This window comes from Ambystoma mexicanum, chromosome 9 (assembly GCF_040938575.1).
Source record: "Ambystoma mexicanum isolate Mex_15411 chromosome 9, UKY_AmexF1_1, whole genome shotgun sequence".
NCBI lineage: Eukaryota > Metazoa > Chordata > Amphibia > Caudata > Ambystomatidae > Ambystoma > Ambystoma mexicanum.
In genome coordinates, this window is record NC_090931.1 from 608,003,655 (window position 1) to 608,017,833 (window position 14,179).

General features: G+C 46.2%; 1 protein-coding gene across 2 annotated transcripts in view; it reads left to right on the top strand.

Annotated features, from left to right (window-relative positions):
- The window catches only part of EFCAB5 (EF-hand calcium binding domain 5), a 361,217-nt gene that overhangs the window by 224,840 nt on the left and 122,198 nt on the right, over positions 1-14,179 (top strand). For both annotated transcript variants that reach the window (XM_069615250.1, XM_069615251.1), the window contains exon 15: positions 13,173-13,401. In XM_069615250.1, coding sequence (XP_069471351.1) covers positions 13,173-13,401 — 229 coding nt within the window. The remainder of the gene's footprint in view (positions 1-13,172; positions 13,402-14,179) is intronic.

Genomic DNA, 14,179 nt, shown 5'->3' on the forward strand with positions numbered 1-14,179 from the left:
TTCTACTGATACGACCTTGGCTTTCTTGGCACGATTTGCCTCTGCTGAGTTTCGTTTCTGCCGCTTATTCTTGATTTTGCTAAATATGAAGCTCTCCCCGTGTGGCCTTTTGTAACCTTTGGTTAATCCTGCTTCTTGTGCAAAGTGGATGTATACTTATGTAACGTGCTTCCTTTGAGGTAGATATGTATAGGTGGCCCTTGCCGCACTAATTTTCTACTAAGCAAAGCAAGCCGCACGATATTCTTAGCGTTCTTGCGGTTCCAAGCATATGTACATGCGTAAACTGGTTGAATATCTTCATTAATGCCCATGGCTTAAGCTTCTTATATTTGACATTGTCCTTTCATTTTGGGTTCACGATATCCATGGCCCATGGCGTTTATCGTCTCTTTGTCATTCTCTGGTCGTCATATCTTCTGTATATGAGTCAGTCCAGGTTTTCGTGACGTCACCATTCGCCTTCCATTAAGACCTTTTTGGTTTCTTCAGGGACTGTACTTAAATGATCTTCATTTCCTTTCATTTGTTGATATGGTTTTCTCAATGGGTACCTTTCTGTCCATTGTTTCCTTGGCATCGGTACTTCAATAGGTGCTGTTCTTCTGATAGGTACTGGACAGAGCCCCACTGCGGCTATCTGCTGGTTTATTTGCTCATCATACGTCACATATTTCGGCGTGAACGTTCCTGATACTTCAAAATGGACGGTTGGAGTGCGGGCTGCATTTGGTACCTCTTCTACAGCTGTAAAGCAGAATCGTGAAATCCGGGGGAAGGAGAGTGTCAACAAAGGGGCTGTAGTAAACTGAAACCAGGTTTCAGTCAAGGGGAAGAAGTCAATCCCCAGATCTTCTAGCAGTTAGATGCGTGTTTGTTTGCAAATCTAGGGTTCAATGTGGCTATCTTAAGGAAGGGTTTCAGTTTGAGTAGCTTGCTGGGTGGAAGGACTGTGTTTGCAACTGGTGGTGCAAAAGGGCTGGCTACGTGAGTGTTTCTGGCAGCAGGGATGTGGTTGCTGGTTGACTTGGGGGGCTGGAACTTGGAATGGAGGGTCCAGAGGAGCTGGAGTAGGAGGAGAGGAGGAAGGTGGAACTACTGGCGGTTGTGGGAGAGATCAGGTAGAGGTGTTGAGATGAGGGAGTGGTCATGTTTGTGCTGTTGGACTTACACACTCAGCTAAATAAAATGCGCCTATACGTTCTGCAAGTTTACCTTTCAAAGGTGGCCTGAATCTCTCCAGTATTTTTGGGTTTGTACCCGTCAATGTACAAAAGGGCCCTGTAAAATCAAAAGTGACTTATCTGTTGCCCCTTCTCTTATTTATTTGGTTAACACACATGCTCAACAGGAACCAAAAGACAGTACAGTTGTGCTCTATCTTGAGTGTTGTGAAGAATCCATGGAATACATCTCCTTTGCCCTTGAGGGTGCCATCCCTGTTGGGACTTCGGAGGTGAACCCACTAAGTTTAACACCCCCTAGGGGACAGGGCAAGTGGAATTCCGCTGTTCGTTAACCCCTAGAGCTTGAGCAAGAGAGAGACAGAATCCTGCTAGGAAGTGTGGGAAGGCTGCGCAAGTGTATGCCAGGGGTTGCATTTACACAGCCGGAGGGTGCCACAGAGAGATCACAGCACCCACCAAGCGGGGAGGCAAAAGGGCATGGCTCAGAGGAGCAGAGGAGAGCTGAGACCAGCGTGCAGGGAAGCTGCCACCAGGGTCCTGCCGGAAGCCCGCGGGAAGGGAGAGCAAGCAGCGTCTGATGCAGAACCAAGTTGTTGAGTCACATAAATAGCTCTGCGTCAGACTCACCAATCCTCCTGGGGAGCACCACCGAGAAGACAGAGGCCCCAAGGTTGGGTGAGCCCAAAGATATCCCAAGGTGGGGTGAGAACCACAACGTGGCAAGAATACCAAGAGACACCAAAGGTGGGAGTACAAGGGGAAAACAAAACAGAGAGGGGTGAGGCATGGAAAACCCCAGAGTGGAGGACGAGCGTAGGGCAAGCTGCAGAGTGGGGATATGACCAAGAGGTTCCCAAGTGGGAAAATAGCAAATGAACAAACCCCAGAGTGAGGAACGAGAGACTGAGGCACACCACGATGTGGGAGAGAAAGACAACCCTGGTCTGGGCAAAGACCTGGGTGAGAGAGACTGTAAGAATCGCAGACTAGAAGGGAGAAAGACCTTTGATAAACCTGAGTTGAGAAAGAAAGAGACTGAAAATACACTCCTTGCATGGATGGTAATGTGGATCTAGGTTCAAAGCCTATGCTTTAGACTCCAGGGTGGGGGCGGAGTGTCAGAAACCAGCCTCCTTCCCTTTATTCGGGGCAATGGCCTAAATTCTGTCTTTGTTCATTTGTGTTTTTCCTTAGTAGTGATGGGGACAGAACTCAGTTTGGAATAGGATTCTGCACAGGAGACTTCATTATTGTAAGACATCCTGCCGGCACCATTTTTATGTCTTTTCGTTATAGAGTAGGGCATAGAATCATAGGCTTGCAGACAGTTCAGGCCTTGTTTTCATGAAAGAATAAAGAAACCATTCCGCTGTGTCCCTCTCCTGATTCTGACCTCCCACATTGTAGCAGGCCCAGTTGGACACTGTAAAGCAAAGATGCACACAACCTCTCGTTGTTGTCTCAGGATTAAAACCAGTGCAGCAGATTGCGCCATTTAATGTTGGCGTTCCCTGTAATCCTTTTAAAGTATTTCTGGTAAGCAAACCAGGTGAGCCTGCTGCATTAGTATAATTCTATGAAATGGGTGAATCTGGTTGAACCTAGTCGCTGTTGGTCAAAAGGTCTTTTGCTTTGACTTAGACGTGGCTGTGAAGAAAAGTGCCAACTTAATCAAATGCAGAAATCACCATAAAGGAGGATTGGGTGTCAACCAAGTAAAATCTCGCAACGAGGGAGGGATGCCAAAAGGTCTCTGGCGATGCCTTTTGGCAATCTGCTCTCCATTGCCTCATTCTTTTGTTCAGTTCTTATATTAATTCATTAATTAATGTTTTATAACGCGCTTAATACCAGGGACAAGTCTCTAAGCGCAGGCCGGGATTTGAAGCTGTGCTGCTCTGCGTTGTCTTGCTTCCAAGACAAACTCATTGCCCCTGAGCTATCCTCCTGGCCCATTGTGTCACTGGTGGCCTTAAGATACTACAGAGTCACCAGTAGGTTTCACAGGTTTTATTTAGGATCAGAGAAGACAGTATAATAGTTATTCCCGTCCCGGGACGATAGCTCAGCGGTAACGTGCTCGCCTTGGAAGCAAGACGACACGGAGCAACACATATTATATCATTCCTTTTTCGGTGGGTAGATATAAAACATAAAAAGACAGACCAGTGGTTTAATAGGGTGTACCGGTTGGAAAAGTGGTATGGGAAGTGGCGCTAGGGTCATCCCACTTTCACCTCCCTTGGGATTCCCACCAGAGCCAAGGCTTATGTTACCCCCAACTAGTACTACAAATCAATCACCCCTACTTTCTATCTCTGCCTTGGTCTAAGCTGGAGCCCCTGAGACGCTGGCTATCTATCTCCCTCTGGGACTTCCTACCTGTCGTTACACTACCAAAGATGTTAGGGTGGTGTACGTGTGCCTTCTGATCTTATCACGCCCTACGTCTTCCCTATTCTACTTCATACCCTACTCTCCTCTATCCTACCAACTCCACCCACCTTCTCTTCTCCCCATGTCTTTCACTTCCGTCTCTGGTTGTAATACCTTCCCTCCTACCCATATCCCCGGTAACCAGTGATTACACATTGGCAGAAAAAATAAAGAGGCAATAAATAGAGGGGTAAAAATAACGAAATACCTAAATACCTAAATAAATAGGGTCAAATATAATGACAGGATGGACAAATAACGAAACATAGGCAATAATATAGTATTCCAGGTTAGAAAAGTAATAGGAAAAAAGAAATGGGTGCACTTAAAAAGAGAAAGTATATGAGGGATTAAGGGAGGCGTCAGGGGTCAATCAAAGATGGGGACTGGGCGGGAGCCCCCCAGTTTAAAGGTAAACTTTAGGGCAGGGGTGCATGCTTGGAAAGAAAAAGAAACCAAATGGGTGATCAGTATTAAAGAAAAATCCACTAGATGGCACTGTGAGGCCATATAAAGTAAATGTATGAAGGTTTGTTTGTAGAAAATAGCGCATGGTAATGTACTGGCGATATTTATTACCACTCTATAAATGGTTTGCGTGATTTTCTCCGACAGAAAATCGCATATAGCGCTATCCTCTCCCCACTGTAACGCCTCACACTACTGCTACTCGCCCTTCTCCACACAACTGCTACTCTTTCTGCTTTACTACTACTCCCTGCTCTACACTAACACCTCTCCCACTTTACTATGGCTCCCTTTATAATTAGTATGATGGTATTTATTGAGCACAGACCTGGCTTCCAGAAGCAACGGAGCGCTCAGTAAATCCTCCCTCTACAACTACTCTCTCTTTATTACTACTGTCTGTCTCTGCTCCCCCTGCCTCCTACTTCTCTCTCCAATACTACTATTGCTCTGGCAACCCCTACTCCCAGTACTAGCCCTCGCCTGGACACTTTGATGCCGCTATCCCTGTCCACCCGGATCTGTGATCACTGCGAATAAAAGATGCCAAGCCGAAAATAGCGACTCTGAAAAAAAACAACTTTGCCACATATATTTACGGGGAGAGACCCCTCGCAGCCCCCTCCCCTCAACGCAACCCCCCATTTATTATCACCATTACCCCCTCGCCCCCGCAATATATATTCAGTGAATGCAGCATTGCAAATTCGATATTTTCAGCTTTGTAGTGTTTGGCTGCGCAATAATGGGTTGATGCTGTCCACCCTACTACTGCTCTCCTCCTCTCTCCAGCAACCTCGGGGATATGGTGCCCACCTCACGCTTCTACTGCAAACTCTCTCACTAGTCTCCCTCTCTCCCAACTTCTCTACTTTACCCTACTTCCTGCACCCACTTTTGCCTTTTCTACTAGCCCCACTCTCTTTTAACACCGCCTCTCACACTACCTACTACCCTCACTACTATAAAAATCTGGTCCTCAACTTTAGTATGCATGTTAATGCATGCATTTTTCATAGCCATTGTGGTGGGATATTTTCTGAATGAAACCTTTTGGAAAAAACTTTCGATTGAAAAATTGGCATTTACTTTTGGAAATGGATTGAAAAACCTGTTTTTGCCAAATGAGAACATTGTGTTTTGAAATGTATTTTAAAAAATATATTAAAAGCCATTTTTGGGGGGAAGCTATTTTTTTTTAACTGCTAGATTTGTTTTAGCAAGATGGCACTGAAACAGAGCCAGTCACGCACTCAAAAAGAAAGTCTGTTACACAAGTCGCAAACACCCACACACCAGAGACAGAAACACACAAAAATGCACATAAATTTGGCATACGCCACAACTCTCGTTTCCATGTGTACCTTCATGCTGTGTTCTACATAACTCTACTTCCTCGCTCACATTAACATACAAACCACAGATGAATTCATTACAAAAACATGTAGTAAAAGGAGTTAATGTTGTCTGAAATGTGGGTCTCAGATTATGTCAGCATAGTAAGGCCCAAGGAGACACAGGTGTTTCAACATCAATTGGCTGATTAGTTGATGGGGCATTCCAACCAAATATCGAAAATGGGGCCTTGCAGCCCCCCCTTGTGATGCAAATGGAGCTCTAGAGTTGGCACGTAGTGTGGCCATTCTTCTTCAAATTGGAAGGATGTCTTCTGGAGGTCTGTGCATGGCGACTATAGTGATGCAATGAGTATACACTTGCAGGCAACATTTTGAACAAGAATTAAGCAAAGGGTAGCTTAGTGAAAGGGACCAGGGTAAGGAAGATCATAAATACCCTTCACCCCACACTTTTTTATCTGCTGTGTGCTCCTGGACCCCCAACCGGCCCATAGAGTCAGGGTTTGCCCAGAAGCACTTTAAGACAAGATAGCCGCACCCTTGAGATGGATGGGGGTGCAGATTAATACTCCAACACCAAATCAATAATGACAACTCAACGGTTTGGCAAAGGGAGTCCGTTTAATGACAAAAACAAAAAACGGGTAGTCTCATGAATATCAGCGGATGTGTGATCTTCTCTCTCGCTTCACAACTCCAATGAACTTCATAAAAGACATAACATTTATACTGAAATCTCGTCATCATTGACGTGTAACACTTAAAAGTTGGCATGCACTTCTATTGGTTCAGGAAAGGTAACTTTAATATAGGTACTATATCTGTATATGGTAACGGAGTAAGGGGATTGGGTAAACACTGTCAGGTGGGGCATCTAAATCCGTCCTTCAAAATGGCTACTGTAGACGTCACTAAAAGTACGACGTCCTATTGGTTCTACTAACTATAGGACCCTAGATTACTTGGTCCATTGTGATTGGGTTGGCATCAACCCCACTCCTACTTTTCCACTTTGCTTAGCAGCACGCAGAATGGTCGGCCAGGTGCAAGGTGCCCCTTAGCTCCCCCGGCCTTCCTCCAATTATTGTTACAATCAATCATCACTTTAGTGGCCATGTGTCAATTATTTCACTGTGGTTGGCCTCGAGACTGCATCTCCTGTCTGGAAAAGTTCTGATATCTTCGCCTGGCCTGTTGCCATGCATAGGTGTAAAGGTCTTACTTCTCCTTGCTCGGCTGGTCACGTTATTCAGACACCGTGAATTTGCCTCTTCTTTATGTAATTTGTGTATTTGATTTTCGTTTCACCCACCACCTGCCTTCATTTTCTTTTCTTGACCTTTCAGAGCAGGATATTCTGTTCTTCGCTTCAATTAATTGTAGCTACTGTTCGCCTATTCTACTGATACGACCTTGGCTTTCTTGGCACGATTTGCCTCTGCTGAGTTTCGTTTCTGCCGCTTATTCTTGATTTTGCTAAATATGAAGCTCTCCCCGTGTGGCCTTTTGTAACCTTTGGTTAATCCTGCTTCTTGTGCAAAGTGGATGTATACTTATGTAACGTGCTTCCTTTGAGGTAGATATGTATAGGTGGCCCTTGCCGCACTAATTTTCTACTAAGCAAAGCAAGCCGCACGATATTCTTAGCGTTCTTGCGGTTCCAAGCATATGTACATGCGTAAACTGGTTGAATATCTTCATTAATGCCCATGGCTTAAGCTTCTTATATTTGACATTGTCCTTTCATTTTGGGTTCACGATATCCATGGCCCATGGCGTTTATCGTCTCTTTGTCATTCTCTGGTCGTCATATCTTCTGTATATGAGTCAGTCCAGGTTTTCGTGACGTCACCATTCGCCTTCCATTAAGACCTTTTTGGTTTCTTCAGGGACTGTACTTAAATGATCTTCATTTCCTTTCATTTGTTGATATGGTTTTCTCAATGGGTACCTTTCTGTCCATTGTTTCCTTGGCATCGGTACTTCAATAGGTGCTGTTCTTCTGATAGGTACTGGACAGAGCCCCACTGCGGCTATCTGCTGGTTTATTTGCTCATCATACGTCACATATTTCGGCGTGAACGTTCCTGATACTTCAAAATGGACGGTTGGAGTGCGGGCTGCATTTGGTACCTCTTCTACAGCTGTAAAGCAGAATCGTGAAATCCGGGGGAAGGAGAGTGTCAACAAAGGGGCTGTAGTAAACTGAAACCAGGTTTCAGTCAAGGGGAAGAAGTCAATCCCCAGATCTTCTAGCAGTTAGATGCGTGTTTGTTTGCAAATCTAGGGTTCAATGTGGCTATCTTAAGGAAGGGTTTCAGTTTGAGTAGCTTGCTGGGTGGAAGGACTGTGTTTGCAACTGGTGGTGCAAAAGGGCTGGCTACGTGAGTGTTTCTGGCAGCAGGGATGTGGTTGCTGGTTGACTTGGGGGGCTGGAACTTGGAATGGAGGGTCCAGAGGAGCTGGAGTAGGAGGAGAGGAGGAAGGTGGAACTACTGGCGGTTGTGGGAGAGATCAGGTAGAGGTGTTGAGATGAGGGAGTGGTCATGTTTGTGCTGTTGGACTTACACACTCAGCTAAATAAAATGCGCCTATACGTTCTGCAAGTTTACCTTTCAAAGGTGGCCTGAATCTCTCCAGTATTTTTGGGTTTGTACCCGTCAATGTACAAAAGGGCCCTGTAAAATCAAAAGTGACTTATCTGTTGCCCCTTCTCTTATTTATTTGGTTAACACACATGCTCAACAGGAACCAAAAGACAGTACAGTTGTGCTCTATCTTGAGTGTTGTGAAGAATCCATGGAATACATCTCCTTTGCCCTTGAGGGTGCCATCCCTGTTGGGACTTCGGAGGTGAACCCACTAAGTTTAACACCCCCTAGGGGACAGGGCAAGTGGAATTCCGCTGTTCGTTAACCCCTAGAGCTTGAGCAAGAGAGAGACAGAATCCTGCTAGGAAGTGTGGGAAGGCTGCGCAAGTGTATGCCAGGGGTTGCATTTACACAGCCGGAGGGTGCCACAGAGAGATCACAGCACCCACCAAGCGGGGAGGCAAAAGGGCATGGCTCAGAGGAGCAGAGGAGAGCTGAGACCAGCGTGCAGGGAAGCTGCCACCAGGGTCCTGCCGGAAGCCCGCGGGAAGGGAGAGCAAGCAGCGTCTGATGCAGAACCAAGTTGTTGAGTCACATAAATAGCTCTGCGTCAGACTCACCAATCCTCCTGGGGAGCACCACCGAGAAGACAGAGGCCCCAAGGTTGGGTGAGCCCAAAGATATCCCAAGGTGGGGTGAGAACCACAACGTGGCAAGAATACCAAGAGACACCAAAGGTGGGAGTACAAGGGGAAAACAAAACAGAGAGGGGTGAGGCATGGAAAACCCCAGAGTGGAGGACGAGCGTAGGGCAAGCTGCAGAGTGGGGATATGACCAAGAGGTTCCCAAGTGGGAAAATAGCAAATGAACAAACCCCAGAGTGAGGAACGAGAGACTGAGGCACACCACGATGTGGGAGAGAAAGACAACCCTGGTCTGGGCAAAGACCTGGGTGAGAGAGACTGTAAGAATCGCAGACTAGAAGGGAGAAAGACCTTTGATAAACCTGAGTTGAGAAAGAAAGAGACTGAAAATACACTCCTTGCATGGATGGTAATGTGGATCTAGGTTCAAAGCCTATGCTTTAGACTCCAGGGTGGGGGCGGAGTGTCAGAAACCAGCCTCCTTCCCTTTATTCGGGGCAATGGCCTAAATTCTGTCTTTGTTCATTTGTGTTTTTCCTTAGTAGTGATGGGGACAGAACTCAGTTTGGAATAGGATTCTGCACAGGAGACTTCATTATTGTAAGACATCCTGCCGGCACCATTTTTATGTCTTTTCGTTATAGAGTAGGGCATAGAATCATAGGCTTGCAGACAGTTCAGGCCTTGTTTTCATGAAAGAATAAAGAAACCATTCCGCTGTGTCCCTCTCCTGATTCTGACCTCCCACATTGTAGCAGGCCCAGTTGGACACTGTAAAGCAAAGATGCACACAACCTCTCGTTGTTGTCTCAGGATTAAAACCAGTGCAGCAGATTGCGCCATTTAATGTTGGCGTTCCCTGTAATCCTTTTAAAGTATTTCTGGTAAGCAAACCAGGTGAGCCTGCTGCATTAGTATAATTCTATGAAATGGGTGAATCTGGTTGAACCTAGTCGCTGTTGGTCAAAAGGTCTTTTGCTTTGACTTAGACGTGGCTGTGAAGAAAAGTGCCAACTTAATCAAATGCAGAAATCACCATAAAGGAGGATTGGGTGTCAACCAAGTAAAATCTCGCAACGAGGGAGGGATGCCAAAAGGTCTCTGGCGATGCCTTTTGGCAATCTGCTCTCCATTGCCTCATTCTTTTGTTCAGTTCTTATATTAATTCATTAATTAATGTTTTATAACGCGCTTAATACCAGGGACAAGTCTCTAAGCGCAGGCCGGGATTTGAAGCTGTGCTGCTCTGCGTTGTCTTGCTTCCAAGACAAACTCATTGCCCCTGAGCTATCCTCCTGGCCCATTGTGTCACTGGTGGCCTTAAGATACTACAGAGTCACCAGTAGGTTTCACAGGTTTTATTTAGGATCAGAGAAGACAGTATAATAGTTATTCCCGTCCCGGGACGATAGCTCAGCGGTAACGTGCTCGCCTTGGAAGCAAGACGACACGGAGCAACACATATTATATCATTCCTTTTTCGGTGGGTAGATATAAAACATAAAAAGACAGACCAGTGGTTTAATAGGGTGTACCGGTTGGAAAAGTGGTATGGGAAGTGGCGCTAGGGTCATCCCACTTTCACCTCCCTTGGGATTCCCACCAGAGCCAAGGCTTATGTTACCCCCAACTAGTACTACAAATCAATCACCCCTACTTTCTATCTCTGCCTTGGTGTAAGCTGGAGCCCCTGAGACGCTGGCTATCTATCTCCCTCTGGGACTTCCTACCTGTCGTTACACTACCAAAGATGTTAGGGTGGTGTACGTGTGCCTTCTGATCTTATCACGCCCTACCTCTTCCCTATTCTACTTCATACCCTACTCTCCTCTATCCTACCAACTCCACCCACCTTCTCTTCTCCCCATGTCTTTCACTTCCGTCTCTGGTTGTAATACCTTCCCTCCTACCCATATCCCCGGTAACCAGTGATTACACATTGGCAGAAAAAATAAAGAGGCAATAAATAGAGGGGTAAAAATAACGAAATACCTAAATACCTAAATAAATAGGGTCAAATATAATGACAGGATGGACAAATAACGAAACATAGGCAATAATATAGTATTCCAGGTTAGAAAAGTAATAGGAAAAAAGAAATGGGTGCACTTAAAAAGAGAAAGTATATGAGGGATTAAGGGAGGCGTCAGGGGTCAATCAAAGATGGGGACTGGGCGGGAGCCCCCCAGTTTAAAGGTAAACTTTAGGGCAGGGGTGCATGCTTGGAAAGAAAAAGAAACCAAATGGGTGATCAGTATTAAAGAAAAATCCACTAGATGGCACTGTGAGGCCATATAAAGTAAATGTATGAAGGTTTGTTTGTAGAAAATAGCGCATGGTAATGTACTGGCGATATTTATTACCACTCTATAAATGGTTTGCGTGATTTTCTCCGACAGAAAATCGCATATAGCGCTATCCTCTCCCCACTGTAACGCCTCACACTACTGCTACTCGCCCTTCTCCACACAACTGCTACTCTTTCTGCTTTACTACTACTCCCTGCTCTACACTAACACCTCTCCCACTTTACTATGGCTCCCTTTATAATTAGTATGATGGTATTTATTGAGCACAGACCTGGCTTCCAGAAGCAACGGAGCGCTCAGTAAATCCTCCCTCTACAACTACTCTCTCTTTATTACTACTGTCTGTCTCTGCTCCCCCTGCCTCCTACTTCTCTCTCCAATACTACTATTGCTCTGGCAACCCCTACTCCCAGTACTAGCCCTCGCCTGGACACTTTGATGCCGCTATCCCTGTCCACCCGGATCTGTGATCACTGCGAATAAAAGATGCCAAGCCGAAAATAGCGACTCTGAAAAAAAACAACTTTGCCACATATATTTACGGGGAGAGACCCCTCGCAGCCCCCTCCCCTCAACGCAACCCCCCATTTATTATCACCATTACCCCCTCGCCCCCGCAATATATATTCAGTGAATGCAGCATTGCAAATTCGATATTTTCAGCTTTGTAGTGTTTGGCTGCGCAATAATGGGTTGATGCTGTCCACCCTACTACTGCTCTCCTCCTCTCTCCAGCAACCTCGGGGATATGGTGCCCACCTCACGCTTCTACTGCAAACTCTCTCACTAGTCTCCCTCTCTCCCAACTTCTCTACTTTACCCTACTTCCTGCACCCACTTTTGCCTTTTCTACTAGCCCCACTCTCTTTTAACACCGCCTCTCACACTACCTACTACCCTCACTACTCTACTGGTCTCTCCCACACACTCTCCTCTACCTTTCTCTCACCTGTTAAACTCCTCCTCTGAAATTCCTACAATACTCTTTCCACTTGTAGCCAAGGTCTTGAGGCAGATTTTTGTCATCAAATACCTCACCTTTTCTTGGTGCTACCACCGTCTGTCCTCTGCCCAGTGTCTCGGTGCCCCTGCAGCTCGTCCCACAACCTCACCCAAAGAAGCACTGCACTGTCTTTCTGTCCCCTTTTATATAGTGTTGTTGGTGGTTCTGTGTGCTTCTCTCTCTCCCATTTGGTGCAGCGCTCACCTGACTCCTTACACCGATTAGTACCTGTCTTTTCCCCAGGAGTTGTGCTACACAGGTGCAAGGCTTTAAACACCCTTATAAGCCCCTCCCACTTTTCCAGCACGGCTTTACAAACCGTTTCAGGTGCTTTCCTGTTGTGTTGGGTGGCTGGAATTTCAATGTTCTGCCTCAAACGTGAGCTTTCTGCATGGCTGTGGTGCTGGTCTTTGTTGGGACATGGTGCTGCTTCACAGGCTGCTTGAATAGCTGCACTGCTGGGTTTCCAGTTGTTTGTCTGCAGTCTGGGTGTTCCTGGAGTTATGATTTCGAAGTGAGAAAAAGAGAATTGTGGCCAGCAACTGTTTGGGGAGGCATTCAGATACAAAGAGTGGTATCCGGGTTGACATTATCAGCACATAGGGGGGATACCTCAGGGACTATGGATCCCCTAATTCCCACTTCACATGTCGGGCAGGGTTAGTGCTACCTTTTAGTTTTGATGAACCTGCTGCCTAAGGTCAGGGAAGGGTCCCTCTCTCCCCCCATTGGCAGGCTCATGAACCTGACCCTGACACATTGTCTAGGTTTCCATGGAAGCCAATACACCCACCCACCCACACATCATCTCAGAATCAATCAAGGAACAGTTGGACGTTTTGAATGATTGGTTGAAAGAGTGATGTCATTTGGCTGAGGATATAAAGCCTTGGTTCTGATCCCTTGACTTGAGTGAGTGCTGTCTCAGCCTGATTTATCAGAATTCTTCGCAAATGGCCTTTCTGGCTTGACAGATTCCACCGTCGTGGCATCTTGAGGAGGGGGTTTCTGGCAAAAGTGACACTGTCTGGTTCGAAGGTAGGTGCTCGCCAGAGTGAGTAAAGTGAGCCCAGCTTATTATCACAAAGGGGCGCCTTGACATGTTTTTGAGAGCCACCGGTATTTCCCAGCATTCTGTTACATCTTTCGTTGTCTTCTCTTCCTCCCTACTCCAGCTTCTCGGCAGTGGACCAAGGAAAGCCGGTGCACGTTCCCCGGGTCCAGTACCATGGAAACGTCCAGTTTTGGAAGCATGACCGCCCGGCGGAGGAGAGGACCGGTTCCTTCTTGGTTCTTCCGCTGAAGGATAAACACATGCGAGTCTTTGGAACACTTGGAATCGACACCATCCGGGATCCACGGGAGCGCAATCTCTTCTTGACGCATGAGATCAGCTTTTACCAGGTGGGGAAAGGTCTCTCAATGGGGGCCTGGCTGGAATGCTGTGGCTAGCACATCCCTGTATTGTGGATTAAAGCGGGCGTCATTGTCTCAAACGCATTACTCACCTCCTCGCCCTCCTGCACGCCACAAAATGCATTTTTTTTGTTTTTTTTAATCGGGGGTCCCTAATAGGGGGTCCCTCCAACCCCTGTTTTTTTTACCCCTTAACACCCATTTTAGTAAAAAAAAAAAAAAAACGTTTACCTACAAAAGAAAATGCATTTTTTCCCGAAACTTTGACATTCGAAACAATGCCTGGATACCCCTGGGCATATGTTTAATTGTCCTTAACTCTCCTTGAGCTGAGCCATTTCCTGCGCTATGTTTACTGGCTAAGTTCATAGAAATGTATGGGGGTGGAGCTGAATACCCAGACTTAATGAGTGGGAATGGTTGGTCTTGTGTCTTTCTCTTTAAGAGTATCGAGGTTGAAATGCTTATCCAGATGTCCTTCGCTCAGTAAATGCAAATGAGCACAGATAAAATGCTGTCTGTTTCACTCCATGAGGCTGTATTCCTCCCAAAAGGATTGCAACGTATAACCGGGTGTGCGCTCAATGAGGGGCAATGAATGCCCAGCTCTTTTTCACTAATTTGGGTGTGTGGTTAGCTAGCTGTGTCTTATTATTTGACTAGTGATGGTCGAATGGTTCCCTCTAACCTAATGAGACTAGGTGGTTGTCTGTTTTGCTCACTCAGTCAGTGGGGATGGTAAGTGTAGTGCCCCTCCCTCGTTGAG